Source organism: Phycodurus eques, chromosome 5 (assembly GCF_024500275.1).
Source record: "Phycodurus eques isolate BA_2022a chromosome 5, UOR_Pequ_1.1, whole genome shotgun sequence".
In the NCBI taxonomy this organism is placed as follows: Eukaryota; Metazoa; Chordata; class Actinopteri; order Syngnathiformes; family Syngnathidae; genus Phycodurus; species Phycodurus eques.
This window is the reverse complement of record NC_084529.1, coordinates 14,570,651-14,595,240: the sequence shown is the minus strand read 5'-3', so window position 1 is coordinate 14,595,240 and position 24,590 is coordinate 14,570,651. Positions and strand designations below refer to the sequence as shown.

Sequence of the window (24,590 nt, the reverse complement as noted above, 5' to 3'; positions counted from 1 at the left end):
TATACCTAAATACAAAACAAAAAAAAAACGTGGAATTTAATTTAGGTGGGTATACCTCGTCTATTTCCTGACACACTAGTTATTTTTTCTCTCTCTTTAAAAATTCACAGCGCATGATAAAAGTTGGGCGCGTTTACAGATTCTAGTAAATCCAGCACAACCGAAGTTGAGTTCACTTGCACTGGCTCTTCCCAGCCCACTCCCGTGTATCGACAACCTGACCTGGTTATGCAAATTACCAAGACAACGGGCACCGCGCCCAGCCAATGAGCTTTCCGTTAACCGGAACACGCCCCGCCCATTTGACGTTATCGACGAATGAAATCCCCAGAAAGGTGGTCTTCCCCAACAAACAGTTCGGTTCACGTTGGCGCTCTCGTTGGGGTGCGGTGCGTTCAGTTTCGCACGTCTTACATTAGGGACAAACCATTACACTTTTAACCACATTTCTATCAAAAGTTACGACTTAACGTAAATATCAATCGGAAGTGGTGTGTTTATATGTAGGTAAACGCTGCGCTGTTTCTCAGGGCTTTTATTCGTGTAATACGTGTAGTTTAAGTCTCTTTGAACAAATGACACCCCTTTGCGTACAGTACGAAGTGGTTGGACTCGACTCGCTTCTGTACAGTGTTGCCATGAGCAGAGGGAGGTTGTGCACGTAGCAAGGATGCTGCATGACAATCTGATCTCACGATGACGACCAGGAAGAAGAACACTTCAATTATTGACGACGTGACATTCGGGAACATTCGGAGCCCACCCACAATACTTATTGAGTCATTTGATGTCAGTATTGCATTTATGTTTTTTTTAAATACTGGAAGTATGGTACATGTAATGTAATTACGTTTTACCACAAACACACGCACACGATAATAATAAAATTAAAAAAAATACAATAAAACAATAGAGTTCGGGTGAGGTCAAAAGCAAACAGTGATGCACCTCCTTCTTTCTCGAATTTGTCACCAAGAACATTGTTTATAAACTGTGTGTTGTCAGACAAACATCCGGTTTGAGACCTTTACTTGAACCGTTCTGTCTCGACGGTATTTGGCTCTGAACCTCCGGCTGGATTATTCACATCCAGGATACACATAATCCCATGGTATGAAGTACCAAATTAGGATTACATTGCATTATGTAACAGATTATAGTAGTTGGTCGAGTTGAACACAAGGGGGCGACAAGGATACAGAGAAACCAGGGAAATGCAATTAATCCGTTCCTGGGCCAAACTTTTGACATCATAAGATTTACATTAAAGAACCTGTAACAGTGACATCATAGATTTGTTACTGAAGACATTATGCGTGTTTGAAGATAATTTCTGTTTAATAACAGTGGGGGGAAACTGCAGAACACCTCGCTCACAGACACATTTTCATAAATTAGTAGATAACAAAAGATTTACTTGGTTGTTTAATTTCACACTTAATGGGTGGGCAGGCCCTCCAGAGACACAACTATTTGCATACGAACAATAACAAGTGCATTTTCCATCAAATGTTTCCTTTAAGTAACATTTTAACATCAATTTAACTGACAGTAACTGCTATACAAGTGCAAGAATAATTTGACCACTGTGTATTTATATGTATAAACCTAAAATAATTCATTTGAAAAAAAAGGGCTAATTTCAGGGAAACAAGAAATAGACTTATAATAGATCTATAATTCTTGATCCTTGGGGTATTTTAGCAAAAGCACGTCACACCTGTGACATGTTTTAAATTATGGAGAAAAAAATGCATAGTATGTCTCCTTCAATGTAACTTAACGTGTTTTATGACTTGTTTTGTCAGTTTTATTAGTTTGGGGAAGAAGAAAAACCTTGAATTAATTTCATGTAAGAAGATGTCACGTAAGCAGCTGATGGTTCCCTTCATAGTTTGCCAAAAGCACCTCAGATGCTTCCTACTTGTGTAGAGTTCACGTTTTGCCTGTGCAGTAGTAGAGTCTTTTTTTAATTTGTATTTGTATTAATTTATTATTTTTATATTTCTGTACTTCTGCTTAAGTACAGAGATTGAGTCATTTTGCCATGCTATTTAGCACTGTATGTTACAGTATATATGGACACTCTTTAAAAGTGTCACAGCCCAATGGATCTATTAGAAACACTTGTATATTCAGACTCCACTTCATCATTAAAAAGTTTACAATACTGTCAATCAGAGAGGAGACCAGACATAGTAATAGGGTTATTCAGTCAGCATTATATAGAATACAAATGGTGGGTTTGACACTCTTGTTGCTGTGGGAACTGGCCCATATGGGAAATGAGAGGGTAAAATAGCAAAGGAGGCTATTATAAGTTCCACAAACAGATTTCTGTCAGTGTGACAGAAACAAATGCATCGCTGAACAAAATGTGGTGGGGAAATGGCAAAAGCAGTTGGACAATGAGAGGAAAGGAACGATGTTTCAGAATTAAGAGGAAAAGAGGAGAGATGAGATGAGCGGGAAGAGACGCAAAACAACAAACATTAATATCAAGGATTGTATATGAACACACTGGATTGAACAGTACACTTTTCAAAACAGGAAAGGAAATGTATTCGGGGAAAAGTCTTATTGTGGACAAGAATAAACAATCAAACGTCAGAAATATGTTCTGTTGAGATATCTTGAGTAAAATATGAGGACATTTGACACGCACACGCACACACGCACACACGCACACAGAAGTAGTACGGAAAATGAATGAATGAGCAATTCGGGTACCTAAATCACACTCCATACCACTAGGTGGCGGTAAAGCAGTTAAACATGATTTGCCCCCCGCCATTAAACACCAAGGAAAGACGAATATCCACTCGGCAATTTCCGTGGAGACTGTCTCGCGGCGGGCTGTGTCACTCAACACCGCGATCGTAGAAGCAAGATTTACTCCGAGCCTAGCTTTCACTTCGCCACCGAATATGGTAGGTCTGATTTGGTTACTCGATTGAGACATTGCACTGATAGAGTTGGTGCGAGTCATAAGCCGCTTGCGTGGAACGTTGAAGAACAAATGCCAACGGAGCGTTTAGTTGAAGCTTAATGCTAAATCTAGCTGGCGCTATTCAGAAGGTAGCTAACAACATGGCTCCATGCTCATACAAATGTTATGTACTATTTCCCCACCTTAAACAACAACAGCGTTGTATTTCTGGGGGCATAATCGTGCTAGTGCACACAATTGTAATAAAAATGTGTTCACCCTCTATCAGTAATGCATGCAATACACGAAGGGAGCCGTGTTTTACGATGAGTTTGCGTCTTTGTTTACGTCTTTTTGACATGCACCTTCCAGCATGCATCATTCAATAATCTTTAAAAACAAAGTTGCTCGTTTCAGACCCTATAAATGTTCGCCCTTTAGTTTGGACCCCATGATGTCATAAAGTGTTATATATTTTTTTAATATAACTGATTTATATTTGTAATGCCCTTTATTTACATCCTATATGCTCACGTCCAATTTGGTTGATTTGACACAGCTTCCAGTATGGAAAGAAAGCTTTTCTGTCTGATCAAATCAACCTGCCCTGTCCTTCAAACAGTGAGTAATCTGGCTCTCTGTTAATCTAGTTATCTAACATATTTTAGATAAATTGATAAAATTTAAATAATGGATTCAAATATCTAATTTCCAGCTATATTGCAGACGAACCTTTGAGTGAACTGTCTGTTCATTATCAGTCATGGATGATGATGACAGCCCAGATGAAGTGACAAACCGCCGTGTATGCAGCAAAAAAACTGTGCCACGGGACATTTCAGGTAGTATGTGATGTGTGTTCTGCACAAAAACATGAAATGTATGAATAACTTGCACACAATGACTTATTATTATATATGCCTTAACATTTGTTGTTTCAGACTCTGATGATGAGGTTGATGGGTCAGAAGCGGATGAATCAGCTGGAAGTGATGAAGAAGAGGGGGATGATGATGATGAAGAGGAGGAGGGAGAAGAGAATGATGAGGAATATGGTAATAGTGATGTCAGTTGTTTGTGAACAGTCACTTTGGTATCTCAGAATCATCATGGCGTCTGGTACCAAATGTCATTTAATTACCACAATTTTAAAAATAAATAAAATATAAAACACCACAAAGGACAGATTTAATACTTGTGTGGAATTTGACAAAACTATGATTAATTGTGCTGAACCATATATGTAAATGTAACATCTTATGATGGATGAATACTTTTTGAGCCATGATATTCCCCGTTTATGTTCCTATCAGTTTGTAAGGACAGTAGTAGTAGTTGTTTACATCCAAAGCTCCTATTGTTATTATGCGTGATTTTACATTGAAGTCAGCATTTTTCACAATTCAATGGGTGAGTTTGCCAACCATACATTCTCGTGACAGACAGTAGTGACTTGTGGGTGTATATTGACTGTAAAATACTGTATATATGTATTAATGATCAAGACTGTATATTCTATATTATCCACTCAAGATGAGGATGAAGAAGATGCTGAAGCTGAGGATGGCATATTAGGCGAGACCTCTGCAGCCGTCACAGGCATGAGCTCAGATGAGGATGCAGATAAATGTCCCATCTGCCTGAACACCTTCAGCAACCAACCTGTGGCGACACCGGAGAACTGTGAGCACTACTTCTGCCTCGACTGCATCCTTGCTTGGGCCAAGGTGAGACGGGTGTAATTTCTCAACCTCAACACTGTCTAATGTGTAGGATAATAGTGGGCTTATCAAATGTTTACATTGTCAGGTTGCATCATACCTTTCATCAAATCATGGTCACGGGCCAATATGGTAGCATAAAAGCATGAGAAATATTTTGGAACCTCTGAATTGGAGAAGAAAAAAACAATCGGTCAAACAAAACTGTGGAGTTCAAGCTTTTTTTATACTTGGCAAAGTATAAAAAAGTCTACTTGGGTAGATCAATTGTCATTTGAAGCAGGCTTAGGCAAAATGTACTTGAGCCACATTTGGTTTTGTGAACTGACAGATTGAAAATAGTTTTACTGTGCATACAATACATGTAAAATTATGTTATCATTTGAATTTAATTACATTTTAACCAGTTAAAATTTGTAGGAAAACTGGTAAATCAATGCAACAGATTTATCTAACACAGGACTTGTGATATAAATAGGCCGTATGTGGCCTGGCGGACAAATTTTGCACACCCCTAATTTAATGGATTATCTCCCCAAGTATGCTTTACTTTCTCTTTGGCTATGTTTGTTTATTTCCATGTTTTTTTTTTAATGCTACAACAGAAATGTATCTGATCACAAAGAGGAAAAGTTTGATGAATAAACATGTAGCCAAAAATGAAGCCCAAATTTTAAAGTGGGGGGTTGTTGCTCAGTACAATGTACTGTACAGTACATTTGACACAGGTGACAACGCCCACCCTGCCCACTACCTCATTGACCTGCTGCCTTCTGGCAGGTGCTACCGGTCCATCCAGACTAAAACAAACAGACTCTGAGACAGATTATTCCCCGCACTGAACTCACAGTGACACTGTGTTCCTGAAACACAAACTTGTCCTTGCATCACAATTTTGTTGTACCTGCATCGTACAATGGCAGTAAACACTGTATTCTATTTCTGTTCCAAATGTCTCAGGGCTTTATTCTGTCAACGTCTATAAAGAGGGACGAAGTCACTATATTGCTTTGCAAACAATCCAGCGTTCTGGAAGTACAATTAGTGTTACTTATTTTTAGTTTTATTATAATTTAGTTTTATTCAGTAGTAGTTAACTTGTCTAAATACTTGCATGACATGAATTTTATGCACAGTTAATGATGTTTATATGATGCCTTGGAGGAATTAATTCCCTTTCCTTCCAAAGGGATTTAAAAAACATAAAAATTAAATAGGAACTGGACCAGTGTCAAATTTAGTTAACATTTAGAAGTTGCACCTTAAGTTTGTAAAGTTTATATTCAAACATCTTTAGCTGGCAATTTTCTTCTGTTGGTGCAAATTTAACGGAGCATTTTTACATTTAGTAGTTGATATAGCTAACCCCTGATCAAAAACCACTTTAGGAATATTTGAAATCAAGGACAATATACTGAAAAGTGTCATAGTCTAAATATTGCAATCAAAATCATAAGAAGAGGAAGGAAGAATAATTTCAAATGTTTTTAAACCCTCTTTTCAGAATGCAAACTCATGCCCTGTGGACCGTATTGCTTTCAACAGCATTTCCCTCAGGAAGTCATATGGCGGCAAAGTGCAGAAAATTGTAAGTGTGTAAACGCCTTATTCCATCATAAACAGCAAATGCTATTGAATTCCCAAATGATGAGTGAAGTCAGAAATGTGACAGTTAGAATAAGTATAAATAATACCAACTTTGTGATTTGTTGTGCTTTGTTGACATAGAATCAAATCGTAAAAGTCTCTCAGGGATCCATGTTTTTAAAAGATGAAAGTGTACACACGTGACTTTGCTGTCTGTATGTTCATGTATTGAATGTTTTTGTACTTATGCTCCATACAGATTACCGTGCAAAAACCATTGAAGGAAGATGTGGAGGTGACGGTGGATTTAGACTTGGAGCAGACCAATTGCGAGGTGTGTCAGGGTAGCGATCGAGAGGACCGTCTTCTGCTCTGTGATGGCTGTGACGCTGGGTGAGACATTCATCCATTCAAGACTCTTGTAGCACTGTGTGCTGTAAATAAATTCACGTTTTGCTGCCAGTTGTCAGTTTACTGTCTTAATACTACTAACTTCACAGGGAAAGGGAATTTCTTTGTTGGATTGATTTGGAAAATGTTCGATTGTTACTGTTTTTAATGTTTAATATGGTCATTGTTAAGTGTAAATCCATTTGAGATGGAAATGGAAATCTTGATTCCTTCAATCTTTCCTTTTACAATTGGCAATCAAAAATAAAGATGTTTTGTGTTATATTAAAAACACACAATATAATCGCTTTCACTTTTTGAAAATGTAAAAGTACTAATGATATCCAGATTATTATAGTCCAAGAATTATTTTACCAATTAAACATTAGCCCCTTTCCCATGGAGGGGAAAAAAAGAAGGTGGCCAGTGCACTGGCCATCTAAACTTTTTGTAGGCTCTTTTGCAGATTGCTGTCGTGTGTGAAACGCTGCCAGCTGTGACCCGAGTGTGAACTTTAACACCCGACACTCACTGCACCCCACTGCACATCTAATTATCTGAATGCACAAAGCCGCAACAGATGTGGAAATGCGCACTTAATGGCAATGTCATGGTTTGACGAATTTCGGACAGTTTTCTGCTAGGTTCTTATACACAGGTGGTGTTCCGCCACTGTTATCCATTTAATATAGTGGAACCTCGATTTATCAGACCCCGATTTATTGGGTATCGGAATTAACTGAGCGTCTGGACAGTACTTGTGTCAAAAAATAGTTTCCAGTTGTCGCTTAAACCGGCGTTGACAAAGTCTGTTAGTTCCTGAATTGGCCACTGTTGTTTACTGGCGCTGTGGTGCATTACGGGTCACAGATGTACAATACGACTAGATTCGGCCAACCTATGTAACTGTGCCTATGTTGAATGTGGCGACATTTCCAGGCAATGCATTGACACGGCGGCCATGATTGCAGGAGTTGTATCTATTGTCGCATAGAGCTCTGTGCAGAGAGAGCTCACATGGCTGCATTGTTAACTTAGAGGAATATTACACAGAAGTCTCTGGAGTCTGGAACATGCTATTTTTGGTACAGTAACAGTGTTTTTGTCAAGCCTTTCGCCTATGGCATCTAATTAATGGATTTGGAAATAAGAAGCTCACCAAATCCTCACGGCTCATGAAAGCCACCCGCCTCAATTTGCCACTAGTCACTACAACAACAAGCGCACCAGCGTGCTAAGTTTGGATAAAATTAAAAACTTTTAAAAGATTTTGAAGCTTTTTTTAAAAAAAATATTTTTATTTACAATAACATTGTACTGTACTGTGGGCTTTAGGAATATAAAATAATAGTTTTTCACTGTACAGTAATATGGGTGCATATGGCGAGTGCTTCAATATAACGGACAGTTGGCTGTAACGGACGACCCCTATTGGTCCGTTAAATCAAGCTTCTACTGTATTAGGTTAGAAGCCAGTAAATCAGATGGTTGACTTCAACTCACCATTTTGGAGAGTATCTGTACCTTTTAACACATGAACAGCAACTTGGTAAAAAGCAGTGAAAATGGCTGGCTTTGATGGGCAGTGTGAAAGGGGCTGTTGCGATTAGACTCTGCTTTTCTTGTCTGGTAGATCTTTAATAACTTATAACTCACTTCCCAGGCATTAAAACAAATTGTAAATGACAAAATTGGAAGTACGATGACCAAAAATACTGCAACTTGCTACTAATTTTTGGTCGACTGTTACGCTTTCCTTCTTTCAAACAAATATTCAAGCACACTTGCAGAGCAGTTGAGTTACATCTTCTGTTTGTTGACAGCTACCACATGGAATGTCTCACACCACCTCTGGACACGGTTCCTGTTGAGGAATGGTTCTGTCCTGAATGTGTCGCTAATAACAACTACTCCGGTAAGTTTAGGCATAATTTGGTTTGTGGCATTCAACCTGCTTAGATATTTCTTTGTTCTCGTGGAATTAAATTTGTTCAGTTGGTGTTATGTTGTCTAAATAATGTCTGTGACATGCTTTCATTAAATTACATCAAAGATTAAGAATTACAGAACACTTTGCACCCCATTATTTAAGCCTCCTGAAACAAGATGTTTTGAGAGGGTGATCCTGTCTCAGAAAAATGTGTCTGCTCACCTCGGCCCATATAGTGCCGATTTTGACGATTGGGGTCAAAGCTAGGAGGTTGCGACGAGAATGTGGGGGGAAAAAAACGGGCACATTCAAAGCATTTTCACTCATGGGGGTACCAATTCATACACCCCACACAAGTATTCATACAAATGCACTGGACACATCGCAAAACACAAATACTGTACCTTGTGACTTGACAATTTGGCAGTATCCAGAACGGCTCGTTCACACACATTTTCAGAAATAGGCAAATAACAAAGGATTTAGTTTGTCGTTTCATTTGATTATTGATGGGTTGGCAGGCACTCCAGAGACCCAACTATTTGTGTAGAATCAATTAAAAAGTATTTTTTCTATTAAAAGTGGCTTACATGCTTGCACTCCTAAGCATTCTTTATTGAAGGATCAACAGCAGAACAGAATCGAAGCCAAAGCCTCCCTTCTACTGCCCAGCCAACCACCAGTCGTTCCCAGTCCCGAGCTGCAGGTCCTACACGAGCCATCGCCCGCACTCAGCACAGTGAGCGGGTTCGAGCCAATGTGAATCGACATCGTATCACACAGGCACGCACATCGCAGGTTTGGCATGATGGCATGATGTTTCTTTCTTGGTTATTTTCTTGTGCTTGCTTTACACCGTTATGTGCATAGTTGTATGTGGGTTACTGTGTTTAGTTGCTATTTATTTTAAAGGAAATGTACTCACCTTAAGGTTATAATGACCACAGGAAAGTGTTGTTTGATACAGTAAAATAATAACTATGCATGCGTTTGGTCCTTATACCAGAATGGACTGATAGAATAAACCTGGACAGTGATTCATATACTGTGTTTCTTTCTAGTTTGCTCCAACATACCAGATCCAGTCTACTTGGCTGGACGAGACCATCAATGCAGTGGTTGCTGGGCTGAATACGGCTGTATATGTAAGGGACCTCACACCTCATGCACTAACCAGACGCCGGCGTAAGACTGGTAAGTTGGCTTAGAAAAATGCGTCAGTGGGAACAACTACCAGGAAAAAGTTGCACATTTTATTGAACAGGAACACGCCGAAAGGTCACAAAAAAGAAGGCGTTCTCTGTTAAGGGTAAAAAAGGTGGTTCAACTAGACGCAGGAGGAAACGTAAAGGGAGGAGGACCAAATCCAAAAGGACACTGGTGAGTCTCTCATCAGCAATGTGAGCCTTCCACAAAATATATCTAATACTCATCACAATGACGGTTTCTTGTCTGTATTTATGCATTTTAGGTGGGTAAAAAGTTAGCTACTCCTCAGAGTCGCATTGCCAATAGTCTCGGACTGTCGAAGGACAAGAAGAACTGTTCACTTCCTACAGTGTGTCGACCCTCAGAGCACACGCTAAGCAGCATGCGAGCTGATATAGGCGCTGCATCCCTTTCAATCTATGGGGATCCTTTTGACCTGGATCCTTTTATTGATCGGTATGGTCACTGGTTCATTGTACTGTGATAGCTTACCCTAATAATGGTTTCGCAATGTGTTACCTGTGGAATTGTTTTTTTTGGGGCGGGGGGCAGTGAAGAGGATGAGCAAGAAGAAACTGTTGTGTCATTGTTGGAGGCAAAGAGACGAGGGATATCTCATTCTGCTTTTCGCTCTCACCAGCCTGTTGCTCGACCTGTCAGCGCGGGTCTGTCAAGGTAAATTTTCATCCATTTAAAAAAAAAAAAAAAAATTGTTTTTTTTTTACTTCCCAGTGATATATGTATATATTAGATTTTATCAATTGCAAAAATGTAGGATATTAGATGTGAAATGGAGAAGACGCTGTAAGGGGAAAAACTTCAAACTTTTTTTTTTTGTTAAAAGAAAAGACAACCCAATACAATCTGTGTGATAGCAGGCGGAGTATGGATGTTCCCCAAACTGGAGGTGTTGTGGAGGCAACGCCAGTGCCCGACCTGCTTGGTAGTATTCTTTCAGGGCAAAGCCTGCTCTTGATGGACAGCTCTGATGTTGTCATTAGTCGTGATGGTTCTCTTAAATCCTCTCAATCAGGTAAGTTTAGAGATTCTAATCATAAAGCCAAAAATCAGACAGACCTTCTACCTTTCTATTGAATTCACCCAATGGGGGGAAAATAAGTTTTCCAACCAGACAACTCGCTTTTAGCTGATGAACAGTGATCAAGATTACAGGAGTTGGCTGCTTATCAGGAGGTGAATATTTAACTTCCATTTAGTTCTCCCAAGATAAAAAAAACTGCTTCTCATCAGTCAAGCACAAGTCTTTTTAAATCCAAGAAGATGTAATCCCTTTAGTTGTCTGACAAATTCTGTTAATAATCATTTTAACATCCTACAATAATACAGGATAGCAGAGCTGCCAGATGTTACTGTTATTGGGGGGGGGGGGGGGGGGAATCCAAAGTCCGACGTTACCGCCGAGTACGGTGCTATGACCGGCCACCGTGACGAAAATTTGATAAATTAGTTCAATAAAATAAACACAATATTGTTTTATAAAAAGAGAGACAAAAAGCTGCTTGGGGCACGCTATTTTATTACGCTCTCCCCCCCCGATCCCCTTTGGCTGCCAATCCACGCAGAGGCGAAAGTTCTCTTTGGGTCTCGTATCAATGCATTGTAAGTCACTAATCATCGCCTCCATGGCAGCGAATAGACTACACTTCTTACCATGCTTCGACGTTATCACAATGGGATGCCGAGGAGTGGGTAGGAAAAGACGGAAAAGCATGATGCTGATTGCTAAAGTATCGTTACAAGTGGTCACAATACATCAGAATAAGTGATTTGTTGAAACAATACACTTGTCACATAGGTCTGGCTGGAACTGCGTTACAGCAAAAAGTAACCAAGTTTGAACGACAAAATAACAAGGCAACTAATACACGTCTGGAGATATAAATGTAAAATAATTCACGGCCTCACAAGACGCCCCCTGAACCAGAAATGAATTAATACGTCACTTGAGATGTCATATGAGAACGGGGTCATGTTAAAAGTATGCTATTATTATTATTAATAATCAATATTTATAAGATAAACTTTTTAGTCCCACAGTGGGGAAATTTCCATCATTTCAGTTGCATTAGCAAGATAATATAAATAGGATGAAAGAGAAGACATCTATACAAGTACATTCACAAAATAGAAATCCTATTGTCCATGCATAAACAATCCAATGAATCTATCAGCAATCCTATGTTTGTTTGCAAAATGGAGTGCTGAGTTTTAATTGACATTTGAGATCTGATTAATAAACTCTTTTTTCTTTTTTTTTTATATAAACCAGAGTCGAAAACAGAATTGTTAAAGGTGAATTCATCCAACGTCACAGATATTTTGGACGATGGCATTTCAAAATGTCATATACTTTGATTCAGGCTGCAATAACAAATATTGAAGCCATAATTTATTAATGGTTCTAGAGTAATGATTATGTTGTGCAATTGAACAGTATGCAGAATTATTTTTCTCCTATTCCAAAATATGCTGCAATACTGTCCCGCGGTAATGTTCTTGACAAAATTTAGAAAATAGAGAAATTCAGACAAATTTGGACAAATTGTTCTGGAAGTGAATTTCTATAGGTTTGCAGCTCTGGGATAGGGTATATACACACATGCACAACAACAAACCCTGTAGATATGGCCTCTATAGTAATGGTATGCTGACAGAAGCAATAACTCTAGCTACAGTCACACACTGATAAAATGAAGAGTTAGCGGTCACAGCTTTTCTACACCTAAATTAAAAAGAGCTTTAATCTGAATGGCTGCCACAATCAGTATGTTGTGCTTTAATTTCAGCAGCAAGTTTGTCTACCTTGAAGTCAGATTTAAGAGAGCGCAGCAGCTCTGAGGAATCCAATGCTATGGCCCTGCCAGTGGTTTCAGGCAGCCTAGGAGAATGTTCTTCGTCCAATCACTACAGCAGACATCAATTAGGACCTACCTACAGCAACTTGAACAGATCTCTCTCCCAGTGCTCCTCTCTGACACCCTCAGATGTCAACCATATCCAGCCGCCTCACTATCCGGATTTGCCACCTAGAGGTCATTTGTGTTTCCAGCTGCCTCTTAAAAACCAATCCTCACCATCCTTTGGCATCCAGATAACCAATGGAGTGTCCAGGGAAGGCGCCCCCTCCTCATGTAAGGACTCCGTCCCAAGCTCCTATAGCAAAAACACACTTTCATCACAATCTCAACCTACCAAAGCACCTCCAAAGCCCATGTGGATGGACGTGGACATCCTCCCAAGGATACCGAAACTAAAACGAGATGCTGTAAATGATGGTAACAGGGACACTAATAAAAGCAATGGTAGTTCTCCCACTGGTAATAATTCTGGCATGCCTGAGACAGCCTTGATCAACTTTGCAGGGGACAAAAACAGACAGCAACATGTTGCCCAACAAAGTAACACTGACCGGCAGCCTCAAAATCAAGGAGCTGGGTCCTCTCAAGCCTTCTCCAACTCCTTCTCTTTTTCCTCCTCCACTTTCTCTCCTACACCGCTGTGCAATTCCTCAGTATCTTCCTCATCTTCATCATCCATAAGCTTCCGCATTAATGCCAGCGGGAACTCATGGCATTCACGACGGCTCAGCCTCTCGTCCTCATTTGCTAGTGGAAGCAGCACACAGGGTGACAGGAGAGAGAAAATGGATCAGGCAAAGAAGAGAAAAGAGCACAGAGATAAACAGAAGCTGTTGGCATCACGCACAACTGCAGGTAACAAACAAGACTTCAATATCTATGACCCCTTTAATCCAACTATGTCAGACTCAAGCGGTTCCGACAGTGAAGGTGAGAACTTGGGCAGCAGCTGTCACCAATTTCGTGCAGCTCCTAGTTCAGCGTTCACTCATTATGCAGTACAAAGTGAGCAGAAGCTGGTTGGAGTGAAAACGGAAACGCATGAGAGTGAAGCCTCACAAGAAGAACCAAGAGACGTAGAGACTCCATCACGGGTGGTCAGTTGCGCTTCAGGAATTTTTAAAGTTGAAAGAAAATCAATGTTGGTGGACGCAAAGACTGTAAACCGAGCAGCACTGAGTGGCATCAAGGTAAAGAAGGAGCCAGGAAAAGACATGTTTGCACACGATGTGAAAAGTTCTTCTGGTTCAGAGACACCAGTCATGATTTCACCTGTTCAACACAGCCTGGGCCATATAAAGACAGAGGAGGAAATTGGTCAGAGTGCCATTAGTTCTAAAAATGCCCCCAACAATAAAAAAATTGATTCTTCAGGCTCATGTTCTATCACGGTAAAATTGAAGGAAGAAATCAAATCTGATCCCAATTCTCCCCCAAGAGATTTGGGCCATGACAAGAAAAATTCCTCCACAGCAGTTCCATCTAAACAACAACGCTCAGAATCTGACAAAGGCAAGACGAAGGACTATCTTGTCTCGAACCAGGGGGACCGGCAGAAGAAAATGGGCAAAGACCGAGAAAGGCGCTCAAGGTCACGAGAGAGAAGAAAATGTTCATTGTCAGAAAGTTCTCAGTCCAATTCTCCCAAAAGTGCTTGGAAAAAGAGACGACAGAGATCGAGGTAAAGTGATGTTTTGTTTTTCTTGTTTTTTTTTATATTTATAAAGCACTAAATATTCTTAATTCTTTCTCTGTGATTTTGGATCTGAAGGTCTGGCTCCAGGTCGAGCAGCAGAGAGCGTTCAAGGAGGAAAAAACAAGAACAAAAGAGCCGGGAAAGAACTGATGGTAACGAAAGTGGACGGGAGAAAAGAAGGGTGTCCAATGATGGGACATATGGCCAGTCTCGGTCCAGATCACGGTCCAGAGGTAGATACAAGGACCAGCGGAGTGGACGCTCCCGCTCTAAATCCCCGTCATCACCATACAAGTCCAGATCCAAGGAAAGAAGGAAAGAGCGCACTCACTTGCGCCATGAAGAACTGAAGCCTCAACTGAAAGACAAGACAAGACCCCGGTCTAGGTCAAGTTCAAGAGAGCGAAGGAAAGTTGGTGGTTCATTCAAAAATCACCCCAAAAATTCAGAGTCCTGTTTTTCATCCACAATATATCACAAGGACACTAAAAAAGAGAATGAAGTCTCCCTAAGCTCTGTAAAAAAGGAACAATTTGCTGAAGTAAAAAAAGAACCTACCTTTGCTGCAGAAGTTAAAAAGGAAGATGACAGTGAAGATAATATGGCCACTTCAGGAATTAAGAAGGAAATACAAGTAATTAAAAAGGTGAAGAAAGAAGAGCTACAATCTATAGATATGTTTCAACATTCTCCCATCGCCACACACACAAAGGAAGAGACCACCCATGGAATGAAAAAAGAGCCCGTTGAGATAGAAGTGTGTAAAATGATCAAGACGGAAGAAGCTTGTGAAAACAGTCAAATAAAAGCAGAGCCAGTGTTCTTAGACTTGCCAGTCACCTTGCCTCAAACCTTAAGCAGTCTCCAGGAGGTACCTGACCACTTTCAGCCTGATGTCAAGGCCCCAGTGGACCAGGCAAAGAAAATTGAGTGGAATGTCCCCAAGGAGCAGCCCCCAGAATCTGATGAGGACATCTCTATGGATATGGTGCTTGACAGCCTTGACTGTGTGAAGCAAGAACTCACCGAGGACATTGGTGCCAATATCAAACAGGAAGTCAGCAGACAGGAAGGGAAGACTGAGGCCAAACAGGTGCCGGCTGCATCAAAAGTTAAGATTCAAGGGAAGCGGGTGACCTGGAATATACAAGAGCCTGATGGAGTGCAACCAGGCAAGTCTTTGAGCAGTGAGTGTTGATTTCTCATCTCCACATTTGGCTTATCACAAATTTTATGTGAAACTGTTTAAGAGTTAATTCACTCCGCCTTCTTTCAGAGCTGGCTTTGTATAAACGAAAGCTGAAGCAGGAGGCAGCTCACAGACCCTCATCTAAAACATCTGGTCAAGTAAGACCAACTCCACTTCGAGTATTTGGACAATGACAGTTTAGTTGCCTCTCTCCACTACCACAATTGATTCAAAATATGTGGTTATAAAAATAATTTTTTTATTCGTCCCAAAGGCTGGCCCTGTGCTCGCCATTCTCGACACCGATCGAGTGTCATGACGCGATTTGTGGCCTATAGTTCCAATCTCCCAACGCCAAGCGAACAGGCGAAGGAGCCGAATAATCGCATGCTCGCCCCACTAGCGTCCTGTAATACGTGTCGCCTGGCACAGATTCATGCCTATTCACACGAACTGCATTGACTTTATATGTAATCACGTTGCGTGAATGGTCCAAATTGCGTCCGGTGTAAACGCAGCATACAGTGGGTATGGAAAGTATTCATTTCCCGTTAAATTATTCACTCTTTGTTATATAGCTTGTTATATTGCAGCCATTTGCTAAAATCATTTAATGTTAATTTTTTTCCTCATTAATGTACACACAGCACCCCATATTGACAGAAAAAAACAATTGTTGAAATTTTGCAGATTTATTAAAAAAGAAAAACTGAAATATCACACAGCCATAAGTATTCAGACCCTTTGCTCAGTATTTAGTAGAAGCACCCTTTTGAGCTAATAGAGCCATGAGTCTTTTTGGAAATGATGCGGCAAATTTTTCACACCTGGATTTGGGGATCGTCTGCCATTCCTCCTTGCAGATCCTCTCCAGTTCTGTCAGGTTGGATGGGGAATGTTGGTGGACAGCCATTTTCAAGTCTCTCCAGAGATGCTCAATTGGGTTTAAGTCAGGGCTTTGGCTGGGCCATTCAAGAACAGACACTGAGTTGTTCTGAAGCCACTCCTTCGTTATTTTAGCTGTGTGCTTAGGGTCATTGTCTTTTTGGAAGGTGAACCTTGGGCCCAGTCTGAGGTCCTGAGCACTCTGGAGAAGGAGAAGGTTTTCGTCCAGCATATCCCTGTACCAAGCCGCATTTATCTTTCCTTCTATTGCAACCAGTTGTCCTCTCCCTGCAGCTGAAAAACACCCCCACAGCATGATGCTGCCACCACCATCACTGTTGGGACTGTATTGGACAGGTGTTGAGCAGTGCCTGGTTTTCTCCAGACATACCGCTTATAATTAAGCCCAGAAAGTTGTACCTTGGTCTCATCAGAACAAAGAATTATTTCTCACCATCTTGGAGTCCTTCAGGTTTTTTTGTGCAAACTCCATGCGGGCTTTCATGTGTCTTGGACTGAGGAGAGGCTTCCTTCGGGCCACTCTACCATAAAGCCCTGACTGGTGGAGGGCTGCAGTGATGTTTGACTTTCTAGAACTTTCCCCCATCTCCCGACTGCATCTTTGGAGCTCAGCCACAGTGATCTTTGGGTTCTTCTTCACCTCTCTCACCAAGGCTCTTCTCCCCTGAATCCTCAGTTTGGCCAGACGACCAGCTCTAGGAAGGGTTCTGGTTGTCCCAAACGTCTTCTATTTAAGGATTGTGGAGGCCACTGTGCTCTTAGGAACCTTAATTGCAGCAGAATCTTTTTTTGTAACCATGGCCAGATCTGTGCCTTGCAACAATTCTGTCTCTGAACTCTTCAGACACTTCTTTTGACCTCATGAATCTAGTTTGGTCTGACATGGACTGTGAGCTTGTAAGGTCTTATATAGACAGGTGTGTGGCTTTCCTAATCAGCTATAATCAGAGACAGCTGGACTCCAATGAAGATGGAGAACCATCTCAAGCATGATCAGAAGAAATGGACCGCAGCAGAATTAAATACATGACTATCGTAGCAAAGGGTCTGAATACTTCTGGCTGTGTGATATTTCAGTTTTTCTTTTTTAATAAATCTGCAAGAATTTCAACAATTCCGTTTTTTTCTGTCAAATTGGGGTGCTGTGTGTACATTAAGGAGCAAAAAAAATTTAACCTAAATGATTTTAGCAAATGGCAGCAATATAACAAAGAGTGAAAATATTAAGAGGGTCTGAACACTTTCCATACCCACTGTAAGTCAAGGTAGCACTGCATTTAAATTTATGTGATTTAATTCAAATACTAGCTTCTGAAAATGAAAGTATAAAATGGCTTTTATTTCTAAATGGTGATTTCTGTCTACAGCTACACTTGAGCCACTTCGTTTTTTTCATTTTACATAAGTGACCAAATACTTAACGGTATGGAAATATTGGTATTTGTCACTGCAGTTCAGCACCCTTTTGTCAGTAATGTAGGATAATTCATTCACCAAGGGGTGGCAGTGTTAGTCCTGCCAGCATTGATGGAGGAACCGTTTGTGGGCATGTGATTGAAACCAAAACTCAAAAGTGGTGTCATTTCAAATTAAATGAAACTGAAACCACCATTATGTAAATCAATATACAATATTACTCATGGATTAATAAGAATGATGACATCTTCAATATAATTTTTTTAGGTGGAGTCAATAACCTTAAATAGTAAGAATAATGAAAATGTTTGACCGACGTAAAGCATCTGGCTCATGGAATTAATATGTCAAATATAAATTTTCGTTTTCCAGTCCCCTCCAAAATGATTGGAACGGCAAGGTCAATTCCTTTGCTTTTGTGGTATACTGAAGACATTTGGGTTTCAGCTCAAAAGATGAATATGAGACAAAAGTTGAGAATTCCAGCTTTTATTTCATATTTACATCTAGATGTACTTTTCAAGTGAGCAAAAGTATTGGAACAGACATTATTAATTGTTTACGCAATCAATCTAAAAGGCAACACCTGAGCGATTAGAAATACCCATCAGTAACTTGAAAAGTGGTTGGCTTCAAACAAAAGGTGCTCTGTCCTGAGTCGATTAACACATCTCGAGCTGGAATTCGAAACCTTTGTCTCATATTCATCCTTTAGATCTGAGACCCAAATGTCTTCAGTGTACAACAAAAACAAAGGACTTGACCTTGCCATTCCAATACTTTTGGAGGGGACTGTATATGCTTGATATAATCAATTTCTTTCTGCTTCAAATATTTCTCACTCGTATTCTTCACAAGTCAAGAAAGCCAACGTAGACAGACTTCCACCAAAACGTTATTGCTCTCTATTTGCGGCCCTTTAAGTTTGGTCGTTTTGCATGACCTACCTTAACAGGACACAAGTGGACCTGGTTCAGTCAGTGATTCATCCAAGGGAGACAATGCTACTCTCCCGACCGGCACTGGCTGTCAGGCGTATTTAAAGAAGCTTCATATGCAGGAGAGAGCTGTTGAAGAGGTCAAACTAGCCATCAAACCTTTCTACCAGAAGAGAAACATCACCAAGGAGGAATATAAAGAGATTTTACGCAAAGCTGTGCAGAAGGTGGGTGCTAAGATAGTTTAAGGAAATGACATGATCACTTTTTTTCAGCTAAGACCGAAGACATTAAGTTGAAGTCATGTGTTTCACCTAGGTGTGCCACAGCAAGAGTGGGGAAATTAACCCAGTGAAGGTGGCCAATCTGGTCAAGGCTTATGTTCACAAGTACAAACATGCTCGGAAACACCAGACATCTGAGACTGAGGCCACAAAGGTGACTGACGGCCACTGATCCAAGTCCCATCAACACTCATTCACTTTTTTACAGGAGAGGACCCGGCACTAAGATTTCATTTTTTTCATCACAGTGGACAAACAGATTTTGGTCTTTTGGTGGGATGCAAGTGAAGAACTTGTCTTTTTATGCACAGCCGAAGTTGTACTTTTAAGAGACTTTTCTCTAAGGTAGTACCACTCACTGATTCCCTGCACAAATTTCACAGGGACGAATCGGCAGCCGTAACCTTTTGTTAATAGGATATTCATCAGTGGCCAAAGCTACTCTTTTGGTTCACAGGCAGTTTTTACGTTGATATTTAAAATGTTTATCATATTAAAAAAAAGTCACTGTTAGTAAATCTTTGGAGAAAATGTCAATAGTCTTATTAGGACGTTTACTATTAACTTGTAAATAATTTTGATTGAATTATTTCCACTTGTGTGTCTTTCCGTAAATGCTGCCTGTTGCTAACATCGCAATTTAATAAATGTATTAAGATTTTTTTGTTACTTCTTGAATTTGTACTGTTTTCTGCTATTTTACTCATCTATAACTAGCAACATCAATACAACGCTGGTAAAATAGACAAGAACTCACCCCCCCCCTGGGCTCAACTACTAACATGTAGACTGTAACAGGAGAGAACAACATTGGGTCTCATTCACTAATTGTATGTACGCACAGATTTGTGCTTAAATTGTGCTTACGCACGTTTGATGCACAAATCTGTGATTCATCAATATGTTGCAAACAAATTTAGAACCTTCTCAGACCATACGTACGCATGATTAGCGTAGGATCAGCTTTTGAAAAAATGCCAAACAGATTTTATCTATAATGCACAACTTATTGGAACTGCAGTCATTTAGCAAATCAATAATAAGTTAAATCACGTGTCAAACTCAAGGCCCAGGGCCACATCCAGCCCGCCACATCATTTTATGTTGCTTGCAAAAAGCAAATCATTTGTCAACTTCCCATGTTTTTTGCTAAATGCTGTATTAAAATTTCAAATTGTAATGAACGGTGACGTCATCTTTAAAACATGGCAGCTTGCTATCAGAGGATTTCCCAGCGTGCCTAGCGCCGTTGTATAATTGTTAAAATGCTTTTTTTAATGTCGGTTAGTCTTCTAAATCCCTAAATAGTTTTAAAAATGTGACTGTTAATAGACCTAATGTTTGTTTATCCCCCCCCTCTGGATCTTGTTGTGGCTTAATTGTTTTTTAATATGTTGCACCAGGAGTGAAAGTGGCATCCAGACAGACGGCCTGTCTAGTTTTCACTACATTGTGCAAGTTTGCTCATGTGTCAACGTGCACATAGGAGGTGGAAAGTACCTTCTTAAAGCCACAATGTCAAAACTAAAGACTATGGTCTGCCAAAGCATTTAACACATTATTCAAGAACACATAAATCTCACGATTAATAATAGAATTGATTAGAATTGATCAGACATAAATTATAAACATGAATGGATAGAAAGTCATGGGTGTGCATTGTATATGGGTAGAAGACATTGCGCATTATAATCGAGAGCGTATTATAAACGAGAATGTATGGTATTGTCGGTTTCTGTGTTGACAAGGATACCAATTTTTGGGAAAATAAGGTAAATATTTAGAAAGTGTTTAAAGTTCTGGAGCCATCTCTTGTGATCTCCACGAATCGGCTGAGATGCGTCAGACAGACGTCCTTTTATCGGGAAATAGGGGCACGGTTTATGCAGATTGCAGCTCGTCGGCACGAGCTCGTCATTTAGAATGAATTCTGATTCAGTAACATAAGCACGGTGGTGCAAACAAAATTGGCCGGTAAGCACGTCATGAATCTGTAAATACGCATATAAGTGCAATTTATGTGCAGAGTGAGAACATTTCTCTGCATTTATTAGTAAATGAGGCCCATTGTGTCTATGCCAGACACCAAACTACCAATTACTAATTAGCGGTCCTGCTTTTAAGCTGTATAAGCTTTATTTAGCTCATTCACTGCCAGCCGTTCCCTGAGCAGGGAACCCCTAGACTGCCAGGCATTTTCAAGCAATTTCACTCATTTTTCAAGCCCCACAGAATATTGTGTACTATGTGAAGACCAAAACCAGCAAAAGAAAGATCAGACTCTCTTCTTCTTTCATCAGAAAAAAAGTTTCTCACATATACCATTCTTTAGTAATCAGCAGTAGGCTAGTTTCAGCCAAATCTGTTTCTGAAGGAAAAAGGAAAAACTGAGAAGAATGCCTTTTTGTGAAAGCAGACAGATGAAGCAGAACAATGACTTTGACACCAATATTTTTTTCTTTCGTAAAAATCTCAAAACATCTGGACCTAAAACAACACTGAGAAAGTAATTTTGACAGACATTTATTTTACAAGTATAACTATGTACAGGATTTACATGAGACAAAAATGCATGGACAAATGGGGCTCCCACACCTTCTTCCTCCTCTACCGTTTGCTCAATACTCCAGGTTTTTATTACCTTGCACATAAAATCTAGCAAGGTTTTACCCACATCTGGATTTTATTCTTTGGTGACGGTGAATGGGATTGTGTGTGGTTGCCATTGTCCTTGAATCCAGTCCTTCCTTCTGCTCGAAGCACAACCTGTGCAGTTTGGAAATATAACTATTACTATAAAAATACATTGTTGAAATTGCTGTAGTGGGACGTGGAGGGGGGAAAAAAAGCTTTCAATTACCTTTTTTGTTTGCACTGTGTACTGGAATGGGATTCGAACATCTGCTGGATGCATAACCTGTAAGTTAAAAAAAAATAAAATTACCATTACTAGAGAATACTTTTTATTGATCATGTGTTTTGCAAGGGTAAGAAGAACACATTACTTTTCTTCGTTGCAATCCTAAAAGACGTTCGATGGACGTGCTGGAAATGGAACATTCAAATCAGTACTGGCAACAGATGTTACATTGTAATGTGAACTAGTGGGCCTAAATTGTTTATGTAACAAGGATTGAAGGAGAGGAGAAGGGAGAATTGTTTGATCACTAAATGTAGCTAACGCTAGCTGCAAACAAGTTCGTTACCTTCGTCTCCATTATCATCCGGAGGATCTCGGGATGAAGCTTGGCTGCTTCCAGGCAATCTAGAGGGAGTTCACTCATCTGACGATTCCGGATCCCACTTACGGAAATCCTGGTCAGCAGACGATCAGCAGGCAAGCAGCCGAGAGCATCTAGCCATATGGCCCGGCATTTTCGGCGATAGCTTTGCCGCAGAGGGATTGGCTCGGAGCCTCATCCTTTATTCCCCCATATGATCTAAGGCACAGGTGTCAGACTGGTGGCCCCCGCGGGGCCAGATCTGGCCCGCTACATCCTTTTATGTGGCCCGCGAAAGCAAATCAAACTTGCTCATTGTGTTTTGGTGTAATACCATTGAGATATTTGCAAGCATTTTTTTTTTCTTACCAATCCCCCTTTGAAAAGAAATGTAATAGTTGAAAAAAATGTTTTTATAGGCTTCTGATTTCAAAACTGGTTATGCATCAATGTGTTCCATATACTGTATGTAATTACAGTATATGAGGTAATCTTTCATTTATATGGGTTCACAGTCTAAATCATCATTCCTGTCAGTCGAAGGAATATTTTTCTTGCCTTGGCACAATACATTTCTAGTACCGAAAGCGTTTATTTACTTTAGTTTTTTTGTTTTATAGTTTAGTTTTTTCATTTTGTCTACTCTCTTTTCCGCCCTTATACTTGCCTATTGTCATTGTATCCTGCATCCTGCCCCCGCCTTCATCTTGTTCAATCTGAGGGAGGGACATTCACCTCAAGGCATTGTTGACCTATAACGGGTGCCATTCCTCATTGCAGTTATCCAGACGCTTGGCAAGCACACACAAATTGCACAAGACCCTCCCACCCCCGCTAAAATACACGCCATTGACACCTTTAGACAGCATTGGCAAGGAATAGCTTGATTCTGAATGACGTCTTTGAATGGCATTGGCAGGGAATGAGCTAATTGAACAAAGTAGAGCAGCATTCTTTTGGTGATTTATTGGCTCCTTAAAACCACATTTTAGAGGCATACTGTGGGAAGCAGATAGTGTGTGTGATGCAATTCCTTTTTCCTGCTTTGACTTTTAGATTGGGACAAAATCACTTTCACTCCCCCTCCTAAAGTATTGGAACGGAAAGGTCAATTCTTTTGTTTTTGTTGTATACTGAACATTTGGGTTTCAGATCAAAAGATGAATATGAGACAAAAGTTCAGAATTACAGCTTTTATTTCATAGTATTTACAGCTAGATGTTAAACAACTCAGGACAGAGCACCTTTTGTTTGAAGCCACCCACTTTCCAGGTGAGCAAAAGTATTGGAACATTTCCTTAAAGTGAATAACACTTAATATTTGGAGGCATAACCCTTACTTGCAATAACTGCATCAAGCCTGCAACCACCGACTTCACCAGACTGTTGCATTCTTCGTTTGAAATGCTTTTCCAGGCCTTTACTGCAGCCTTTTTCAGTTCTTGTTTCTGGGGGTTTCTCCCATCAGTCTCCTCCTCAGGAGGTATAATGCATGCTCTATTGGGTTAAGGTCTGGTGATTGACTTGGCCAGTCTAACACATTCCACTCCCCCCCCCACCCCCCCGGTGAAGTCCTTTGTTGTGTTGGCAGTGTGTTTTGGGTCATTGTCTTGTTGCATGATGAAGCTTCTCCCGATTAGTTTGGATGCATTTTTCTGTAAATTGCCAGACAAAATGTTTTTGTAGACTTCAGAATTCATTCTGCTGCTACCATCATGAGTTACATTACCAATAAAGACTAGTGAGCCCATTCCAGAAGGAGCCATGCAAGCCCAATCCATGACATTACCTCCACCATGCTTCACAGATGAGCTAGTGTGTTTTGGATCATAAACAGATCCTTTCTTTCTCCATACTTTGGCCTTTCTGTCACTTTGGTAGAGGTTAATCTTGGTCTCATCAGTCCATAAAACTTTGTTCCAAACCTTTTGTGGCTCATCTCTGTACTACTTTGCAAAATCCAATCCGGCCTTCCGATTCTTTTTGCTGAGTAGTTTTCATCTTGTTGTGTGGCCTGTATATTTATTCTCTCAGTCTTCTTTGAACAGTGGATTATGATACCTTCACTCCTGCCCAGTGGAGGTTGGCAGTGATGTCACTGACTGCTGTCTTTGGGTGTTTTTCCACAGCTCTCACAATGTTTCTGTCATCAACTGCTGTTGATACCCTTGGCCGACCTGTTCGATGTCTCCTGCTCAGTATACCATTTGTTTCTTTCTTTTTCAGAACATTCCAAACTGTTGTATTGACTCTGCCCAAGGTTTGTGAAATAGCTCTGATCGATTTCCCCCTCTA

The 24,590-nt window shown here is 40.2% G+C and overlaps 1 protein-coding gene across 9 annotated transcripts; it reads left to right on the top strand.

Moving 5' to 3' along the window:
* The first annotated feature begins 2,839 nt into the window (after positions 1 to 2,839).
* Positions 2,840 to 19,735, top strand: phrf1 (PHD and ring finger domains 1). Of its 9 annotated transcripts, none has more exons than XM_061677620.1 (19): positions 2,840 to 2,930; positions 3,489 to 3,550; positions 3,656 to 3,771; positions 3,871 to 3,984; positions 4,463 to 4,656; positions 6,155 to 6,238; positions 6,497 to 6,630; positions 8,451 to 8,542; positions 9,165 to 9,355; positions 9,619 to 9,751; positions 9,822 to 9,937; positions 10,029 to 10,222; positions 10,319 to 10,441; positions 10,642 to 10,799; positions 12,574 to 14,326; positions 14,417 to 15,528; positions 15,618 to 15,688; positions 18,808 to 19,017; positions 19,109 to 19,735. In XM_061677620.1, the coding sequence occupies exons 3-19, from the start codon at positions 3,693 to 3,695 to the stop codon at positions 19,244 to 19,246; spliced, it is 4,896 nt and encodes a 1,631-aa protein (XP_061533604.1). In that variant the 5' UTR covers positions 2,840 to 2,930; positions 3,489 to 3,550; positions 3,656 to 3,692; the 3' UTR covers positions 19,247 to 19,735. The 9 variants fall into 9 exon arrangements, with proteins under 9 accessions (XP_061533604.1, XP_061533611.1, XP_061533608.1 ...); XM_061677627.1 differs by having other exon boundaries at positions 3,645 to 3,771; positions 9,180 to 9,355; positions 10,645 to 10,799; XM_061677624.1 differs by having other exon boundaries at positions 3,645 to 3,771; positions 9,180 to 9,355.
* Positions 19,736 to 24,590: the final 4,855 nt, after the last annotated feature.

Coding starts and splice junctions, on each gene's coding strand:
- phrf1 (XM_061677620.1), top strand. CDS start 3,693: ATGGATGATGATGACAGCCCAGATGAAGTGACAAACCGCCGTGTATGC. Junction 6,631..8,450: donor TGTGATGGCTGTGACGCTGG/GTGAGACATTCA, acceptor GTTTGTTGACAG/CTACCACATGGAATGTCTCA. Junction 15,529..15,617: donor ACCAGGCAAGTCTTTGAGCA/GTGAGTGTTGAT, acceptor GCCTTCTTTCAG/AGCTGGCTTTGTATAAACGA.